The 20,787-nt window shown below is 41.1% G+C and overlaps 2 protein-coding genes across 24 annotated transcripts in view; one reads left to right on the top strand and one right to left on the bottom strand.

The window, feature by feature from the left end:
* The window catches only part of NUMB (NUMB endocytic adaptor protein), a 99,503-nt gene extending 83,864 nt beyond the window's left edge, over window positions 1-15,639 (top strand). For 7 of the 17 annotated variants that reach the window (XM_061462688.1, XM_061462687.1, XM_061462690.1 and 4 more), the window contains 7 exons: window positions 2,648-2,722; window positions 4,681-4,821; window positions 6,316-6,517; window positions 8,809-9,111; window positions 10,941-11,090; window positions 11,935-12,078; window positions 13,675-15,639. In XM_061462688.1, coding sequence (XP_061318672.1) covers window positions 2,648-2,722; window positions 4,681-4,821; window positions 6,316-6,517; window positions 8,809-9,111; window positions 10,941-11,090; window positions 11,935-12,078; window positions 13,675-14,402 — 1,743 coding nt within the window. In that variant the 3' untranslated portion in view covers window positions 14,403-15,639. The remainder of the gene's footprint in view (window positions 1-2,647; window positions 2,723-4,680; window positions 4,822-6,315; window positions 6,518-8,808; window positions 9,112-10,940; window positions 11,091-11,934; window positions 12,079-13,674) is intronic. The other 10 variants (XM_061462695.1, XM_061462697.1, XM_061462698.1 and 7 more) reach the window with 6 other exon arrangements.
* Window positions 6,879-20,787, bottom strand: part of PAPLN (papilin, proteoglycan like sulfated glycoprotein) — a 63,203-nt gene continuing 49,294 nt past the window's right edge. For 4 of the 7 annotated variants that reach the window (XM_061462673.1, XM_061462675.1, XM_061462671.1 and 1 more), the window contains 2 exons: window positions 19,707-19,882; window positions 18,765-19,154 (listed from right to left, as the gene is read on the bottom strand). In XM_061462673.1, the coding sequence (XP_061318657.1) occupies window positions 18,979-19,154; window positions 19,707-19,882 (352 nt within the window). In that variant the 3' untranslated portion in view covers window positions 18,765-18,978. Of the gene's footprint in view, window positions 7,671-18,764; window positions 19,155-19,706; window positions 19,883-20,787 lie in introns of those variants that run through there. The other 3 variants (XR_009744969.1, XM_061462672.1, XR_009744970.1) reach the window with 3 other exon arrangements.

Genomic DNA, 20,787 nt, shown 5'->3' with positions numbered 1-20,787 from the left:
CTTGCATCCAGTCTGATCTTTGTCCGGTGTGTGCCAGGAGTACAAGTGCTCCTATCTATTTTGTAATCACAATTAACTTGGTAATTTCCCACCCATAATGGAGCAGTACTTTGATTTGCATATCCAATATGAACTGATTTGAAGAAGTATGTAGGCACAGATAAGCTGAGGATTGAGTAGATAGGAAAATTATGTTGCCCAACAGTAGAAGATACACGTTTGGGATAAAGACTGTAAGGACTTACCCCTTCTAAGTGCTGTATCCACCATAAATCTAGAAGAAGGAATTGGGGGGAGCAAAGCGTGTTTAGTTTTTCTCTTGGTGTAGCAAACCCATGTTTCATTGTCTTGTTTGAGGAAGCCTGCGTTTTCAGTGGGAGAGGAGGACTTAGCCCTTCAGCCTTTTCATTTTATTCTGAGAAACATGAAATTCCATGTCTTAGCTATTTCTACATCCTCATTTGATGAAACAGCAGGTGAGGAGTAGCTCTGCTGAATACTGCTTTATGAAGCACCCAGCACAACTAAACTTGACTTTAATACAAACTTGAGGAACAGTTGCGTATTTCCACAGAAACAAGTTTTTAATTGTTTGCTGGGGAAGGACATATAACTGTCTTCCTAATGATGGTAATCTAAGCCAGTTACCTGCAGGCATTGTCTTGTCTTGATTATATTTTCTTGAATAAAGACTTTAAGACAATATCGTATAAGAAACTGGTACTCCTTTTTAAAACAGTTCAAGGAGACAGACTTCTACAAATCATTTGTTTTGGGGATTAATAGGGACTTTCAGGCTATGGAAGTTAGCTGAGCATTGAAAATACACATTATATTCTGTGGATATTGATATTTACTGCCTTTAGGACCAAAATTTAGAAGTGACTTTAAAGGCTGCAATATTTTTTCATACATATGATGGCAAATTTAAGTACATCTTCCTTTGTGAAAGTTATGGGCATTCCAGAACATGTCAGTTTTACTTTAAACCTTCTCTGGGGTATCCAGCAGGCTGGATGGACATTTAGAAACTTGCTTCTGGAAGTGCTTGCTTTCATGCTGTGCTTATTTGCTCTCTTTTCTCTTTTAATCACTCTTCCGTACAAGTCAGTGCCATTATCTGTTCTCACCAAGCTTTTTGAAAATGCTCAGGGTGTTATTGCTGCTTTGAAACTGGGACAGATAGATAGTTCCTCCCCAAAACTCAACACAAGTTCTGCCAGGCCCATTTTCTTCACACTCAGTGCTTTCTCTGAGAATGAAACAAATGTGATATAACAGGAGACTTTTTCCTCCAAGATACTTCATTCTTACAGGCTTAAAATCGGTGTTGCAGACTTGGAACATGTGGTAGCTTATGCTGGAATGTCCTTGCTCCATTTCTTGCCATATGAATATAAATTTTATACATCAGCAGTGAAGTATTAAAAAATAAAAACAAAATAATTGCAGTTCTTGCATGAAGCCACTAGCAGATACCCCCTCATCTTTTTTATTTTTGTTGCTCTCTCCACTCCCTGCAGTGGTCTATGGTGGGTGCCATTAGTAGCCATAAACTATGTAAACCCAGTGATTGAAAAAACATTATGAGGAGAATATTTTATTAGCTGGCTTAAAGTATGGGGTTTGTGAATTAAAGTAACACTTTAAAAAACAATTTTTCTAGTAGTAGTTCTCTGTAACAACCAGTAAAATTGCATGGACATCTTGTACCTATTTTCTGTTGAATGAATTAGTTTCAGAAGAATATTGTATTGTTTATACTCTTTTCTGTAATTTTCCCTTAAAAAGTAAACAGTCTAGGAAGAATCTGTAGTTTAAATGGCTCCTGAAGCCTTCCTGTGTTTCCCACTTTTACTTAGCCTCAGCTTGTGGCAGCTGAAAGTTCCCACAGTCAAATCTTGGATAAAGGCCAGACCGCTGCTCGCTGCATCAGCCGGCCACGCACCATTGCTTTTTCCAGATACACACCAAATGGCTAAGAAATAATACTTTTGTGCTTCTCTTCCAAGATGTGACATTTAGCTCTTAATAAATAGTGGAACATGTTTGGATGATTTATCGTGGCATTAAGCTTATATATAACATATATATAGTTATATATAGTTATATACATAGTTATATATATAGTTATATATAACATAGTAACTGATGATTTTTGGGTGCTTTCAACACTGGTTTACGGTGATGCCATGATTCTGCCATGCAACTATTGGGGAAGAGGGTAGGGCTGGTGGAAATACCAGGTAAGAATTTTTGTATGTTTAAACTTGTGCTGAAGAAGCTACCTGTGGTGTAACTCCTTATGAATTAGTGTCGTCTGACTCTCTAGTGGAATTCTTCACCCACTTGGTCAGTCTTGAATTCTTTACTGTCAGTGGATGTACACCTTGTTTTTGCCTCCACCTGTGCTGTGCCCTTTCCCCATCCCCACAATGTGCTGTTTCTGAAATTACTGGCTTTGGTTTGGTTCTCTGAACGTTTTGCAACTTGGATTGACTATTTGGCTCTGGGTACCCTACTGACCGTGGACTTCATCTACACTTAATATTACGGTTCTTCAAAGGGGAAGCGGGTGGAGATCTGATGCTGTTGGGCTAAAACTGTTTTGTTTTTTTCTTTCCTTTTCTTTTCTTTTTTTTGGAAGTCTGGAAAGAAAGCTGTTAAAGCAGTCCTGTGGGTTTCGGCGGATGGACTCAGAGTCGTAGATGAGAAAACAAAGGTTAGATTTCCCTGGACAAAAGTTTTAAATCCCTCTATAATAATATATGTACCATAACTTTAAAGGGACACCAATCTTTATGTTAATGCAAATGTTGGTATTTGAAAGGAAGACTGAAGTATATAATTAGTTTAATCATTTCTTGCTTTGTAAATGTATGTATGCCTGCTAATTTTTTTCTCCACTTAATTCCACACTACTCTCAAAACATTCCCTAAAATGTGACAGGTAGCACAAGCTTGGAATATTTTTTGTTGCATTTACTGGAAGAACCTTTTTTTTTCCCCAGTAATGTTCTGTTGATGTTGAACTTCTCAAAGTCCCTTGACTTTGTTCTGCACCACTGCAGAGGGCTGCAATAGTAAATACATGGGCAAACTCATGTTAATCAATATAATTTTCAGGGCAGCCAAATCCTAGAATGGTTCTGAGTGAACAAGAGCTAGTTTCCAAAAGTGAAATAGGGTATGTTGTGCCTTCAGACTCAAACTGAATAGTAACTGGGTATGAAGTTTGTGATTTCTAATTCCAATATCTAAGATGTTGGTCTGAAGTGGAAGACTAATGTATTTGTAGCATCATTCTAGATTGTTTTAGCATTATTTTTTTTTAATTGTGAAATAGCAGAGTATGTACCACCAGGGTGCCTGTGTGCAAGTAATAGCAAAGAATTCTTGCTTTTACCTTGATGTAGACAATTAGAAATAAAAGCTTTAGGTGTGCCTCTGTAAGTGTAATAGTATTTTAAAAGATGTCATGGCTGTTGGCACAATTTTAACTTTCGGTAATCTGAAATTAATTCAGCTTCATATTCATGTCATTTAACCCATACTTATGTCAACCTAAAAGATAATTTCTGCAAGCCAACATTGTGAAGCACATACAGAACAATTCGTATCCCTTTGCAGTATGACTGCCTGTTGGATACCTGCTCTGTGACTGCTGTTACGGTGTTATGGTTTCATCAGCACTAAACTTACCGTCTCATAAGAATTCAGTTTCTAATACAAACATACCAGTGGGTGCATTCAGTCTACTGATTGCCTCATTTAAAAATAATAATACATGTATTATTTTTAGAAATGTTGCTATGTATATCTTATCTTTTAAAATTGAATTTTGATGAGTTGTGCAGACTCTGAAGGTTGTTAAAAGTATAGAACTTAAAAAGAGAATATACTATTGCCTCCTGGTGGTTGAATACATGAGAACGTACTAACCACCAACCAAAATAACCAAGAAAATATTGAAATGCCATTTTTAACAAAGATGGCATAGTTCTTAACTATTTGCTTTTTAGAAACACTTCTCACATCAATCTATGGGAACAAATCATGGAATTCTAAATCATAGAATGATAGAATAGTTAGGGTTGGAAAGGGCCTTAAGATCATCTGTTCTAACTGCTCTGCCATGGGCAGGGACACCTTGCACTAGACCATGTCACTCAAGACTCCATAACAGTGCTGCTGGTGCTTTTTTGCCTGCATCCCTGCTTAGCTAATTGGCAGATCAGCTTTTAGTCTTTCTGTAGCATGTGCTAGAACTTGTCACACTTGAAGATCTCTCCTATAAGTTTCAGCATTGTGGTTAACCACAGTAAATATTTTTTGATTGCAAGACTTCTGGAGCTGCTGTAAAAATAAAATAAAACAAAACCAAGAGTTCCATAATCTAGAGGAGAGACCTTAGGAATTGTTTGGCTCCCTGAATTCTTACGTGGTGCCTTGGCACACTTCTACCAAAAGCAGCTGGTGAAAAGTGTCATCTGTCCTTGTTTTTTCATAGTAGGAATAGATTCTGAATGGTGAATTCACTGACACAGTCACATCAGGTTACCCTCTTTGTACTATAACTCATCTTCTTGCATTTAGTACTGAAAATTGTTTGTTCAAGTGTTTCTCCATATTTCCTCACATTTCTTTTCTTGGGGGCGGGGGGATTTTTTTCCCCTTTAGGATCTTATAGTCGATCAGACAATAGAGAAGGTTTCTTTCTGCGCACCAGATAGGAACTTCGACCGGGCATTCTCATACATCTGTCGAGATGGCACAACGAGACGCTGGATATGCCACTGCTTTATGGCTGTAAAGGACACGGTAAGTTTAATGTGTATGTGTCCAACTTTTCCAGCTACTAGTTGGAAGTTATGCTTAGAAAAATTAAGTGCCTAGAATACATGTTTTGATGTCGGCTAAAATATTACTTAGTCCTTGAAAATTATTTTAGTTCTAATTCTTTGTATTTGAATTACTTGATATCCCTTCGTGGTGTCATCTTGTGGAAAGAAGTGCTGCCTAGCATGTATATAACAGGAATGCAGTCAGCCTCAGATATCTCCAGCAGAAGGGAACTACTCTTTTAAAAATAGACAGAAGATATTCTCATTTGAAAATGTATACAGAAAAAGCCTGAAACATAATGACAGTTTTTCTAGGATAAAATCATAGTGTATAAATACAGACTGGTTATGAATGCAGCCTCTTGTATGCGAACGTTATCTTGAATGGAAAGTCATGTGAACGTTAAAGGGATGAGGCTAAACTGCATTTAATTAGCATCCTGTTTGTTTTGAAGTGATAGAGATTTTTCCAGTAGAAGGTTTGAAAGTAAGTTACCTCCATCAGTCTCTTGCTGTTATTTGATTCTGTGATCGGACCTTTTCCTCATTCTGCTTTTTGTTGACTCCTAACTATGCTATACAAAACACTTGAAACCTCATGCAGAATTCTTGCATGAACTCCACATAGCTGCATGCTCAAAGCAATTGTACTTGACAATTTATCATTGTTCTTTAAAGAGAAACAATGAAGTTAGACATTCCCAGCTAGACTTATGTTAGAGCTGGATCTTTTCTATTTCCCTCTCTGAATAAGAAGTCAATTCACTTCCTGATTACAATAGATGAGTTGAGCTACTGGTAGTAACAGCGCCTCTTACTCAACTGTAGCCACTGTATCAGCTGAATTGCTGGACTTCCTCCAGTCTGAATTTCCTTTCCCTATTGCAGCTATTGGGTAGTGGATCCTTTAGACCTCACTGATTAATAATGGAAGGGCTTTTCAGAATGCACTCTCAATGCTAACTTCTGCATTTGGTCATGGTCATTAAAAGGTGTAAGCAGTCACCACTGTGCTTTTAGTTTTCACTCTTGCACTAAGGGTGGTGTCTCCCTGAGCCCTCTGTAAACTTCCTTCATCTGAGAATACCACTTAACCCTCCTGCACTGATCCCTTGGCTCTGGATACATTTGTTCAGAAACTAACTCTTATGAAGCCACATCTTAAGTGGGTGTTAAGTCCCGATGGACAGGTTATCGCCCTAGCATCTTAGTAGCAGCTGAACTAAATAGATTATCCACCAATCCCTTTCATTTCTGGGTGGCCTTCTTGAACACTGCTTGTGCCTGAGTAGTTGGGAATCTTTATATTACAGGTTTAATTTTAGAGCCATACAAAAGGTGGCCAGTTACAGTAGTTCTCTAATGCCTTAATTAGATTCCTCTTGCAAAAGCAGGTTGTCACATTGCAATGCTTGAAGCACATGTATGTTTCTGTTCCAGTTACTGTATGATGCAATGTTGTCTTGTACAGGGGGAAAGGTTGAGTCATGCCGTGGGCTGTGCATTTGCAGCATGCCTGGAGCGAAAGCAGAAGCGAGAGAAGGAGTGTGGAGTGACTGCCACCTTTGATGCCAGCAGAACCACATTCACTAGAGAGGGGTCATTCAGGGTCACTACAGCTACTGAACAAGCAGAGAGAGAGGAAATTATGAGACAGATGCCGGATGCTAAAGGTACGGGATGCAACTTAAACAATCCTCCATAGTGAGCAAAACCAGCACTGAGGTGAACTGGAGCCTGTGCAAGGGCTGAGGCTTAAAATCCTTGCAACATTCCCCTTCTTTAACCTCCTTATGTACAAATCGTATGCCCAGACACTTGTCACTTCACAGGATGAAAAATGCTCCCAGATTTACTTGTGGTGCATTTTCCCACATCTCCTATAGAAAAAAGTACAAGTGACTTCATATATTAAATCTGCTTCTGCTTTTTTTTGTCAGCCTGCTTTATGGTAGAGATCACCGTAGAACATACTAAAAAGCTGTACTAGAAAGATGTTGTAAAAGTATAGCAAGTTAGCCAGACATTGTAGTCTAAATCTTATGGTAAACGAACAGAAAATTATATGGAATTTTCTTAGAAAATAATATATTTTTATTTTCAAGACAGGTTACAAAGTGTATGTATAGAGCTATATTGCATGAGGGAAGAACAGATCAATCACAGTGTGCTTTCAAAAAAAAAAAGCTAAAGCAACACCCTCACCCCCCATAAAACACATAACTGATGCCCTGGTAATTACACTCAAAACTAGTAACTAACTGATTTGAGAGGAGTTCGGTTTTACTTCTTAGCCATTTAAGAAACCATTTAGTGTTCTAAAATTCAAGTGAAAGTTGAACTTATTACTCAAGTCTTATTACAAGTAGTGAAGTTCTACAGCTAACAAAATGTTAAGTAGTATAAATATTGTTCATAGCCCTCTTTACAGTGGAGTTGAACTTCTGTTTCAGCGGGTTCCACAGCAAGTTTTATGTCGCCACTCGATTGCGAAACTTTGATCTTCGTTTTCATCATCCATCTGCTTGTTCCCATACATTAGTTTTAGAATGTGCTAAATGAAGCTTAAACACAAGGCCTTTGTTACTTGAGGGCATGAGTCAAAGTCTTGACTCAATGAAGGTGTGTGAAATCCTTTCCAAGAAAGACTGATTAGAAAAGTTTCACTTGAACGAGCAGCTGCAACTCATGGGTACTGAAGCTTGCAAGACAACATAATTAGTTCCTCCTACCATTCCAGCTCCTCAGAAATCTCTAGTGTGACTCTTCTCCTTACCAGACTTCCAGTTATTCTGTTGATGTGTCAACAAAAAGTCATTCTTTTTCCTGAAATGTTTGGAAAGCAATGTAAGTAAAATAGGAGTTCACACCAGGATAGTGAGATTTATCCTTCTCCTGATGTGTTGATGAGCTGTGTTTATTGCCCCCAAAGCCAATCCAATTACAACATGAGTGAGTTTTCCTAGAGATGGAAGAATCCCCATTATTCTTTCAATCATAAGCGTCATGAGTTAAACTAGGCTTAATCCTACATTTCTGCCGTTAGGTCTGGCTGACAGGAGCATCGTGGTGCTGTGCAAAACCCTGCAAAATGAAGCAGCTGACTTTAATTTGGGGAAGTTTGCAGTGCAACCAGCTAGTGATTGGGTGGTAATGTTACAGCTAAACTCAGCTGTGATGCTACCATTTATAAATACATTTACCATTTATAAATACATTTACCATTTATGTAAATACAGCTTAAAGAAGCGACACAGGAGCTCCCTGTAAATGTGCCTGGTGTTAGCAAGGCCTGTCAGCTCAAAGGCTGGACCTACCTGTCAGCCCACTTCCATCTATCTATAAATGTGTTTTCTGGAGGTGCTGGGGAGCTGCAGTCTGAGCACTGAATACAGCTTAACCTGTTAAATGCTGCTCCTGCTTTGGCCTGCTGAAGCTTGTGCAGTGTGTTTGGCTGTTGCTGCTGATTCTGCAGGGCTAGGAGGGTGACCTTCAAAAGAAGGTCCTAGAGCTGGGTTCTTTTCCCTGCTGCTGCTGAGCTATGTCACCCTAAGTCACTTAATGCAGTTTGTAGTAGTACTTTGGCCATAGTTCTGTATGAGGCAATAGTAAAGGTCTCAAACACACAATACACTTTTCAGTCTTTGTCATAAATTAATTTCAAGTGTTTCTCGAACTGGGGGTCTCAGGAATAGCTAGAAGGAATACATACATAAGGCCAGCATTTTCAGGAAGTAGCTAGCCTCAGGAAGTTTTGCTTTGGAGACTGGATGTGTAAAGTGACATAGTAAAGACAATGAGGGTATACAGAAGTGTTTTTTCTGCTGTGATATTAGGAACTCATTTGGAAGAGCACTAGTTATGCAAATTCCCACATTTTTTCTTATCAAAACAAATGGGACTAGTGGCAGGCAGTTGAACACTACTTTGCTTTATTCTTCTAACCTCACCCTATTTCCTCCAGCAGTTGAAACAGAAGTGAAAACAGTAGCACCAGGTGCTGCACCAAACAATACTGCCCCCTCTTCTGGCTCACCAACCTCTCCTACTGCTGAAGTTGCTGCCTCTCTGGATAAAGAAATGAGCAATCCCCACGCTATTCCACGGAGGCATGCCCCTATAGAACAGCTTGCCAGGCAAGGGTCTTTCAGGGGCTTCCCTGCCCTTAGCCAAAAGATGTCTCCTTTTAAACGCCAGTTGTCTTTGCGAATAAATGAGCTGCCTTCAACAGTGCAAAGGAAGACCGATTTCCCCATGAAAAACTCAGGTAAAACCAAACGGTTCCAATGAAACATTACCTTAAATTGTGTCTCCTTTCCTTCTCTGTGGCTTCAAATAACTACTTATTTTCTAGTAAATCTTTCTTCCTTCCTCATGTGGATCATTTCTCATGAACAAACATCACCATGTCAGAAAACTTCTGCTTTGGGAATAGGCAAGAATTTCAAATGCAGAATTCACATGCAGAAAACAAACAGTTCTAATAACTACCTGAAATGTCACAGCACAGCTCAAAATGCTCTAGGAATGGGTGTTGGTGAATGAGTAGTCCCTGCCTTTTCCCTCTGAGTCACTAAACCAGTTCTTCCACTTAATGCCAGGGCATCTTGAGAGATAGATCCCTTCGAGGCCTTAAGGATTTGTCATGGGATCATGTGATGATTTTCTGTGGTCTGTCCTTCTGCCTGTCTGAATTCTTCTTTTTGAGAGCAATGAAATGGCTTTTCACCATGCATTAAAGAAACTGTACTGTTTAGGTGCTACAGCTGGCTGCACCAGTAATGCGTGGCACAATTTTCACATGATGGTAGTGGGTTTCTAGAGTCATCCCAACAGAAACACGTTGAGTGCTAAGTACCTTGCAAGATGTCCTAGAATCCCCTTAGCTGGGTTATCCTGCAGGCCAACTGTGCTCTCACTTGGCAGTACAGCTAGTTTTAGGGTTCTAAGCTTTAAAGTAAAAACTATTGTGGTAAAAATCAGCAAACCCAACAAAAATACCTAGTCTGACTTCTCTTATAATCCTTATTTGGTGACTTGTGCTTTAAGATCAGCTCAGAGTTTATCAGTTTTACACTAATAGTGCACTGCTCGCTAGTGGTACTTGCTGAGCATGCTGCAGTCTTGAGTTTTTCATGATCCAGAACATTCCTGATGCATGTTCCATGTATGCCGCTATCAGTGCTGCTTACTGTCATACCACATGCACTGTATTTGAATATCCCTCAAAGAATCAAATTTTGAGCATGCCTCACCCTGGATTTTAGATATGGTGCATGTTGTGTCCAGACATCTAATGGGTTTTGTACTACTTTTGCTTAATTTGCTTGCTCATGTCAGTTCTGTGCAATGGACTGATGCTCAGTACTTCTGAAAAGCAGTACTATAATAGTAATTATAGTAATTATAATTAGTAATAATGAGAACATCTGGCAAGTCAGCAGGTTTACTCCAGATGTTATTTTATCCACATTATGGTGATACTTGGTTTAAAACTGAGAGTCCATTTTATTTGAGCATTCAGCTTTTGCTTTTCATAATTCTACTACGAGAGCTAGGGTTTTCAGCTGCTGCTGAACTGAAGCAATCAACATTCTTCCTCTAGACTTAACCTGCTGCTGTGCATTGCTGTCAGCACATTTAAACTTCATCTAGTTACTGTGGAAGTATGTTGTTGGAACACTTAAATCTATCATAAGTATTTTCATTTCAAAGAGTGCCAGATCTTAGTGCCAAATCCTTGATATGTTTAGCACTTTAATACTGAAAGATTTAGATCTCTACTGAAGCCATAGAAAACCCTTTTAATTTCTGAAATTAACATCCTCTTGCATTAGCACAGAGAAGCAGTAATAATTGACTTTAAATCTGGAATGCTGATCTCCTTACCCTCTTGACTTAGTTACAAAATACACTGATATATTCTAGTTCAGGTCAGGTCTTCAACACTGTTTTTTGAGAAAGCTGTCGTGCAGATCAGTAACAGGAACATCCAGGACGGAGGGAGCTAATTACATTTCAATTTCACATTAGTAGTTGTACGTTGTTTCTGTATCCTTTAAACTTCCAATTGAATGAATTTTATTTACATTTCAGTCCCCGAGGTAGAAGGGGAAACAGACAGCATCAGTGCCCTGTGTTCTCAGATCACCAGTGCTTTCAGCGCGCCATCAGAAGATCCTTTCTCTTCGGCCCCCATGACAAAACCAGTGACAGTAGTTGCACCACAGTCTCCTGCCTTTCAAGGTTTGTGATTTGTGTGCTGTGATCATGCTTGATGAGGCTTGAGTGCACATAACATTGCTTTCCAGTAACATGTGATCTTAATTTTTGTGCAAATCCTGTTATCAGTATTTTGGGGGAGTGCTTTATTCATCTTGTCTGTTTAGTTTGCCTGTGTTTTTGTTTTTAACAAAAAGTTTGTGCACCTACCACACGATAGTTATCTGTAAAAGGGACTGGCTTTGATACAGCGGTTACTTTAACATCCTTCCTCCTGAACTGCAAAAACCTTACCAACTGTGTGTCACAGGAACCAAATCCCACAAGGGGAGAGATTTTGTGCCACCACATGATTACTTTTTTTCACACAAACTCTTATCTAAGTTGTGGAGAAATGCCAACTATACAACTTATAGCAGCCTCTAACCTTCATTTCACTGATACGCTTTTATACAAATTGTCTGAAAAAAGAACCTGTCCTTGTTAAATGCAGTTATTGTTACTTTGCATCTACAGTCTGCTCTTCTTTTGAATCTAAAATTTATCATGCAGTAACTCCTGGTGAGCTGCATCTATTCTCTATAAAAACAACAAATTTAATTTCACTTGCTCATCAGAACTCAAGGTCTCACCAAATACATAAAAATCCACCATCCCACAATTCTGTTAACAAACCTTGGCTTGGTGAAATGGAATTTACTGGCTTTAGTAACTGTCAGTCCAGTTTGGCTAATTTACACAAACTGCTGTCATGTGGAAGTGTCTAAAGTTGTTGTATGTTTATACGTGTGACATGGCCACTAATATTCCAGTCACATGCATGCCTTGCATGAATTAATTGCACTGATGTTGTCTGCTCCCATTTTAGTTAATGGCACTGCCTCTGCCTTCTGTGTGCTTGCTGCTAAACCATCCCAAGCTGCTGTAGTGTCCACAGCTATGCCAGTTCGTGAAACCAATCCTTGGGCTCATGCTCCTGCTGCTAATACTGGAGCTGCAGCCATGGTCACTGGTAAGATTGGAACTAGATCTGGTGCATTGCTATGAGAACTTGCATCAAAAGCATAATTGAGCCCTTGAGGCAATTGTCAATGGCACTTAATGGCAAGTGGAAGGAACAGTAACAAAAGCCGGAAGTAGTAGCCTTTTGCATGACTGGATGGAGAGAAGCGATGAACTCGCTGGTTCTGGGTCTGTAAGCTGGACTGATTCTTTCTGTGGCAGCATTTTAGAAAATCTAGTGATTAAAAAGGAAGCAGTGAAATAGTGTGTGTTTGGGGAGGAAGGGGAAAGAGTTTCTGCACATCCAAAATAATTTGTGTGCATTCTTCCCACTGACATATGTAATGAGAGATTAAGTTGGTTGGTTAAAGGCTTTAGAGGTTCATTTCTTCTGCTGAGTAAGTTTAGATAGTACTTTAAATGGTTGTCGCTGTGTGGACACGCATGCTAGAAGGCTACAGTTACACCAGCATCCCTTTCTGGTGTAAGCTCAGCTTGGAAAGAGAAACTTGCTTTGCTAGTAAAGTGAAGTGGTAGGTTCTGCTTGGCCTTGTAAGAGTACCAGACTCATTTTCAGTAAGTCTTCCCCCATGAGAGAGAGTCCCTGAGCTCTGCCTCCAACAGTTCCCACTGTAAAAACAACAGTAAACTGATCTTGAGGTGTTGTTTAACTAGATCAGGCTGGCTGCAGATTACTGAGCAGTAAGGGGTTTCTACTCCCAAACACCAAAAAACACAAGAGTTCTAGATCTGGCTCTAGCATTGCTTTTCTCATCACATTGGAAACCTAGCAAAGCCATATGGGAGGGAAACAGGATTTGAAACTCCAAGAAGAAGGAAAGGCAGAATTCGCCTGGTGGGAGAGTTTTGAAACTGGCAGGAATGGTGATTGATTTATTTATTTATTTACTTATTTTAATCATTGAAGATAAGTGAGTTAAAATCAGCTGGTTTTATAGAAAAGAAGTCTAAAATGCTAAGTAAATGTTGAACATTGCAAAAGAGTTTGAGAGGTAAACAGCCTGAGTTATATATGAAGGGAGTAAGGGAAGAGCAAGTGGAGATGGAGGAAGAATATAAAGGAGTCATAGTTAGTACAGTTTATATATATAGTAATTTGGTTAGATGTATTGCCTTCAGTGTTCATGTATACTGTAGTGAGTACTCAGACTTCAAAGTGTATAGGACAGGCAAATAAATGCTGTCTTTAACTCCCTGTACAATTGTATTACTGTCCTTTAGAGGGTAAAGCCTTAATTTAGGAAACAGAGCAAATGAATCTTAGTTTCTTAGTTTCATGTTCTAACAGTCGCCCAGTCCTGAGCTGTATGTCCAGAAACTGATACTCCCCAGTTAGAGGAGTTAGTGGTTATGGACCATATCACTGCCACAAAGTCAGGAGTGCAGGCAGCAGCTCTCCAGCATACCCTAAAGTCTCAGGTATCTGCTGAGAAGGAATAAAAAAGTAAAAGCCTTCATTTTAGTGAAGCAGCTCTCCTGAAGGGAGGAAGCCTGTCTGTCCTTGTACACATCCTCCAGCCTTTCTGAATGAGAAAAGGATGAGGAGGGGACATATTAGTGACTTTCCTCATGCTTTCCTTCCCAGGCGCTGAATGGAGCAGCACCTCCTCAGGTGCAGCCTCACCAAGTCTCTTCCAAGGAAATCACAGACGTACTCCCTCAGAGGCAGACCGCTGGTTGGAAGAGGTCTCAAAGACTGTCAGAGCCCAACAGCAGCCAGCCCCAGCCCCTGCCCCTGCTCCACAGCCACTACTCCAGCCTCCTCCGGCACCTTCCCAGCCAGCACCAGCCTTCCCAGTCAGCACTTTCATTGCACCTCAGCCTGTGCCGGTTGGTGTAGTACCGCCCATGCAGCCAGCGTTTATTCCAGCTCAACCCTATGCTGTAGCAAATGGGATGACCTATGCAGCCCCAAGCGTACCTGTGGTTGGAATCACACCTTCGCAGATGGTAGCCAATGTCTTTGGTACTGCAAGCCACACTCCAGCAGCCCATCCACATCAGTCCCCCAGTCTCGTCAAACAGCAGACATTCCCTCAGTATGAAAGCAGCAGTGCTACAGCCAGTGCTACAGCCAGCCCTTTCTTCAACCCACCCACACAGCACAACGGCTCTACCGCTTTCAATGGAGTCGATGGTGGCAAATGGGCTGCAGAGGACAAGCATTCGCAGCCTCCTGCACCTGCTCCGCAGGTAGACCCATTTGAAGCACAGTGGGCAGCACTAGAGGGCAAGGCAAAGCAACGCACTAATCCCTCTCCAACTAACCCCTTCTCAAGTGATTTACAGAAGACATTTGAGATTGAACTTTAAGCAGTCCTTGGGAGGGAGTTGGATAAATTGTACATTAGGATAGAGGGATAAAGGGAGCAGAGGGGCCTGTTTATGATCAGTTTGCTTTGATAATCCCAAAGGTCCCTTCAAACAAAAATGGTTTAGGAGGGAGCAATTATGAGGAGGATCTAAACATACAATGAATTTAATGTGCAGTTCTTCAAAAGGAATCGTGGAGCCACCCCAGTCTGCATTCCCTCCTCACTTGGAAAGCTGGAAGTCAAACAGAGCAAAGGCAGGCACCCAGCCCCAACACCTTCTCTGCAGAAACATCCATCATCTCACAGAAAGGAAGGCCCCTTTTGTACTGGGGTCCTTCTGATGCCCTGCAAGTCCTGGACATTCCCCCTCAGGGAACAACAGGGTGGGGTGGGGGTGGGTGGGTGGGAAGTCGTCACCTGCTTAACAAAAGCCAGGTTTGTGGAAAAAGTTGAGCTTCCATTTTGAGTAACAAAGTGAATATTATATGTAAAGAATAAAGTAAAGCCAAAATCTTTATTTTTATGCATTTAGAATATTTTAAATAGTTGGATATTAAAAGCTGTATGAGTTGTAAGTAATCTTGCCAAAGGTTAAAAAAGAAGGGGGTTGGATGTAAGAAATTGTATATAAGATTGATTTATCTCTGATTCTTATTGTAAGTAATATTGGGGGGTGGAAAAAGGGGCTTTAGCTTGTTCTTGTATCTGTTCATTGTAAGTAGCATATTGCAACAACAATCATGACCAGTAAGTCATTATATTGTAGTTTTAAAGAAAGAAAATTAAAGAACAGTATTGTCATGGTTTGAAAACCAAAAACCATGGGGAAAATTTACTGTTTTTTATCGGAATTGGGCTACATATTATATATAGTATGGATTTTTTCCTTTCATGTATTGCTGCAGTTTCTTTGTCTTAATCTATTGGTTCTAACACTACTGTGACAACTTACTGTAACCATATCTACATCCTGGGGCTACCTGGGAACCATTTTATGTTTGTCTGTCGATAGATCTTAGGGTTTTTTAACTTTGGTTTTATTTTTTTTCCCACTGATTTGTGAAACCTTGTGGTTAAGGCTGCAGCTGGTTCAGGTTCTGCCTCTGGTGACTTGTGGAAACCATCTCATTTTAACTTTACTTTTAAACTTTGGCCTTACAAGCAAATGTAAGTTATATATATTTGTACTGATGATTTATAATCTGCTTTAACAGAAATAAATGTTGGTGGTAGAAGCACTGTCTGTGAAAGCTTTATTTCCCAGCCCCACTCTGTTGTCAACATTTGCCCTTCTGGGTATTTTCTGTGTTACTAGGTAAATGTAGTTGAGCTCTGCTTGCCTGCCTAGAAGCTTAATCATTGTATCTTAACACCTCTTCTGTTTTTACACCATGTTAGGTTACCTTGAATTTTAAGACTCAACTTGCAAATATCCTGGTGAACTATTTAAAGCTCTAAAAGGGAGGGCTTTACTGAAAACATCAGATTCTGGGTTTTCTAACTGAATGTTTATAGAGGTAAATATGAAGATACATTCAAAAAGGAGGGAAAGGAAAATTCACTTTTTCTTTCCCCTGATACTAAAATGAGTGAAGACCCTATGAGCCATATGAGAAGACAATGTATTTTCACTCCTTTTCTGTTCTTCCAGTGAGCTGGTATCTACCTTGCTAGTAGGACTGGTGCTTACTGCATTCTTATGTGCACCACATCAGTTTAGAGACAAGGAAAACTCAGACTTGGTAACCTGAAGGAGAAGAAATGCTCCCTTTGTTTGGCCCTAGCATTTGAGCTTGCCAGCAGTTTCTATTTCCAGGCCAGTACAGTGATTCTCGCTGTAATGTGGTCTAGAAAACTGAGTTCTTTTCTTTACAGATTCTCACCTGTTTTCAGTACAATATGAATAGTCATGACCAACACTCCCTGTAGTGTTTGAGTTAGTGCCAATGCCTTTTAAAAAAAAAAAAAAAAAGGCAAATATTTGTAGACGTTTATACTAGGAAAGAAACCCTGTATAGCTTACTTTATTTGTTCCCTATCTTTCACAGCCCTGGTGCCCCAAGATCAGCTGAAAATAGCGCAGGGTAGCTACACCCTTTCCCTGTCCTGGAGATAACAGTGAAGGGGATGGGTCCTTCCTATAATCCATTGTTTAGGGAAGAAAATGGACATCTTGATTCTCAAAAAAAGTAAATAGGCAGTTAAGTGCCTGACTGTTACACAGAGGGGAAAAGCATAAAGTCAAATAGAAGAAATGCAGAAAGAACCTTTAGTTAACTATTACAGTGATGGTATGTACATAAAGCAGTGAGCTGCATGTCTTCCGCTACATCCTTACTACCACAGTTACCAGCTGGAAAGAGGTCAGAGTAAACACTCATTAACCAAAGCGTCTTCAATGTCAAAGTCCTGCCCATCAGCATACAGTGGACTGTTAAAGCCCTTGCGAGTCTTGAGAAAGCATTCCCTGGACACATCCTGAGTACCCATACTGCTTAAAGGGAAGCTGACCACGCAGGCTATTTAAATATTCTAAAAATAGAGCCTCTGGTGTGGAAAGGGTTATTATAGGTGTGACTGACTGCTTATGTTGGGATGAAAGGGTCTGATACAACCACAATTAACTTCTAACCATGCTCCTGAGCAGGTCCAGACCTTGACTACCCTCCGTGCCTGCCACAGGTGAACTGGGAGGGCTCCCCTAAGACTGGAATTCACACAGTCTGTGATTGATTAGTCTCTGGTCTCAAAAGGCAAAGTCATGCTATATACAAAAATACCACATACACACAAAAAGATGCTGGTCTGAGATATTAAATGTGAAATTATGTACAAGGACAACTGGAAATCCTCAGGACCATCTTATTACTCTATAGCTGGTATTGTCAACATCAAACCTTATACTGTAGCACCTGTGAATTACAGCAGAGGATATTTTCCCTAATCAAATTAAAGACTCTTAACTATATAATCAATATTTTTGTCCTTTTTAGCAAGCAGATTCTTACAAGGCCACGGAAAGACCCACCCCCAAATAGCTGCATGACCATCACCTCCTGCTCCTTTACTGGACTGCTTTTAGACTTTGCAGTTTGTTCACATCTTAAAGCAGTGTGTCCAACCCTGAATGAAGAGAGTGCAATCATGAGGTTAGTGATTCTTAGGTGCATCTGAACTGATTTACTGGATTTAGAGTTCACACCGGCTTTAGATTCTTAGGTGCATCTGAACTGATTTACTGGATTTAGAGTTCACGCCGGCTTTAGGTGGTCAAGCCTGGGGAGGCAATTTTCAAGCTGTAAAAAAGGCTTTTGCTCAAAAACAATTCCATTTTGAGATACTGAACACATCCAGTGGCCTTTCCTGGTCTAACAAATCATATAATCTCACCTCCCCACTCACAGTTTCAGAGCCTCTCTGCCACTCAGCCCTTGTCTTGAAACAAAGGATGCTTTTCAGCCGCAGCTGCTCTGCATCTGGAAGTCCTCACTTGCTAGCCCATAGCAGCAGCAATCAGCCCAGGCCCCATGCATGAGCCAGGCTTGCCTGGACTTACCCAAGACTAGAACAGATCACTGGGAAGTTTTACTCTGGCACATCAAATACCCCTACACATACTTCTTTCTATGTGTATATTATTCAACTACCCAAGCTGAAACTCAGTGCAAAGCTACCACTGAGCCCAGCTTTGCAGTAACTTCAAGAGCATAATTCTGGCTCTGAAAGAAACATCAACCCTAAAACGGTCTCCTGAGCCTTCCTAGGGCGAGTGATATTTAAACTGCAGCATCTCAGAACAGATAACCATGTTGGTATATTCATCTGAATTACCCCTAACATTCAGGAAGGGTTTAAAAGCATACTTCCATTTTGTCTTAAAGCTTTTTGTGAAGCATTGCTTCTGCATTACACTCCAAAGCTGATTACAATGAAGTAGAAGCCAAACTGAGCCAACTAGAAATTTGCCTAAGGTCTGCTGGAATAAAACAGCTCCAGTAACATGGCATCGCTAGAGCTAGTAATCTCAAAGGACCTGAACGCTAATTTGATATGCATCAAGCTGTTTCTCATGGACAGAGTCCTTTGCATTTAGATTTAAAGTGCTCCCCAGCATTACAAATGCTCATCGCTCATTAGTGATTTGGTTAGAACAGTTCAGACCCATCTTCAAACACTTCAGAGCTTATTTTCTTTAAGAGCACTTCTCTCTTGCTTGCATGAAGAATTGTTCTCTCCCTCTTTTATGCTGGTTATGTGCCTTTCTTAAAGTCACAGCATCCTTATGTTCCCAATAGCATCTTGTTCTGTGAATGAAAGCAACTACTCTTAAGTGAAGAAATGGATTAGCTACAGCAATCCATACAGTGGGGAAAAGAGAAATTTACAATAAACTTGACGGTGGTGGCTCTCCCACCTTTGAACAGTCACGCTCCCTACCCGCTGTCCAATTCACCCTCTTGAGCTTTTCCAGTCTGTCAGAGCTCCCAGAACAGTTTGATGCAGGAAGTGGACAGAGTTCAGATGTGCAGCCTCGCAGTCAGTCACCTGTATTTGATGTGGCCGCAGGGTGTCTATCACCCGTGGCGATGAGGAGGGCTGGCCCGTGGTTGGGAGCGAGAGCAGCTAGCACAACAGAAGCTGGAGTAGTACTCGTTGCTGCAGAGTTGGGCCTGCAGGATCAGGTCACAGTTGGCAAGGTGGGGCTGGTCCACGCACTCACTGCTCAGGTCCACAATGCGATTCACAGTAGCTGCAGCCAAGCAAAAGGTGAAGGAGCTGTACACACACTGCCAGAGCTTATCCTCAGGTTTCGTTTCCCACAGCATGCTCCTGCTTTCTCCACCCTGCCAGTTCTAAGGGTGTTGGTTTAAATTTAGTCCAACATCAAGGATGTTGAGAGAAACTGACACCTCTGGTGAGACACAGGAGGAGAATGCAGTTTCTGGGGCTGATCTGAGGAGAGACCACTCTACACCCTGTATAAAGCCAGCTGGATGGCATCCAGAGTCCAACTACTAATCTTGCAGCCAACTTCTTGGTCAACCAACTATGACATTTAGGCCTTGGGAAGTTAATTAAGCTCCCAGCACCCTCATGCATGTGTGTTGGGGGGAAGCATTTCCACTGTCCTGCTTTTCTGCCCAGGGAAAGCAGGGCTCCATGGGAAGCACAGCCCAGCAGCTCCTACTGCTCCCCAAAGCCCGAGGTCAGTGGTGGATGGGCACGTCAGTAGGCAGACTTACAACAGCATCAAGAGGCAGTCACTATGGTGGGAGAAGCAGGGGGGGCAGGTTGTACTCACGGCTAGGCTGGCTCCTCAGCACCTTCACCTCTGTGCTGGCACTGACGGAGTTGCTGCTGCTATAGGCGCTGCATGTGTAGGATCCCTCATCAGCCTCTTGAACACTGCTGATGATCAGGCTTCCATCCTGGGACAGGTGGATGTGGTGCCCATCTGCCCGCATGGGGACCCCGTTCCTGTGGTGAAAACCATTTTGTGTCACTATTCCCACCCACGTGGCCAGAGGAGCTCTCTGCAGTTTGGGAGCTGAGGCTCTGTGGAAGGAGCGAATCTTTACAAATTCAGCAGGAAGGGAGAAAAATCCTTTTTCCATGACCCGGCTCTACAACTGGATATTTACACAAGCCCAAGTGAGTCTGCGTCCATTGGCCACTGGCTGTGTGGAAGGCAGCTGGCTTTGTGCTCCGCATAAAGACATTGCCCTTTCCGCTATTACACATTTTTGAGGCTTGAGGAACTCAGAGCAAATCCAGGGTGCCTTTCCTCTCTCCAGGTTGTGGTCTGGCAATGCTTATTTGGCTGTCATTGATAGTAGCGCATATTGTTTGAGGAACATATGGGGCAGTGAGCAATGTGCCCTCTTTCCCTTAAAAGCTTGCTTTTAAAAAAATACATTTAAAATACCAGCACAATTGTGTCTGTTCTGTTCCTCCTGGAATACTCTGTGCCCAGCAGCAAAACTGCCTGAATTATGGACTCCCAGTTACCAAGGAAATGAAATTTGTTTCACTGAAAAGGGTTTCATTCAGGCTCTGAAACTTGCATCATTTTGCTAACTCAAATACCAAACTTCTATATGGAAGAAAAGCTCTTTGTGAGATGGCCCACTTCAGTCCTATCCCATGGAGTAGAGGGATTTAAACAATTACCAATCCATCTCTCTGGATCCTTTGCAACAGAGCTCCAAAACAAAGCTGGTTATTTTCAAATAGGGGAAAAAAAACCCTGACCATACACTTGCACAAATTCAGTTTCCCTGTAAACCACCAAGAGAAGAAGACACAGCTTTTCCTTTGCCTTTGTTAGAACACGTTAAAATCTCCTTTGCTCCCACTTGACAGTAGAGGAAGAGAACTATTGC

Source organism: Pezoporus flaviventris, unplaced genomic scaffold, assembly GCF_033815535.1.
Source record: "Pezoporus flaviventris isolate CSIRO_AGI_PZ_B2104156 unplaced genomic scaffold, CSIRO_AGI_Pfla_v1 ptg000035l, whole genome shotgun sequence".
Lineage (NCBI taxonomy): Eukaryota > Metazoa > Chordata > Aves > Psittaciformes > Psittacidae > Pezoporus > Pezoporus flaviventris.
Note: the sequence above shows the minus strand (reverse complement) of the source record. Positions and strands in the feature narration are given on the sequence as shown.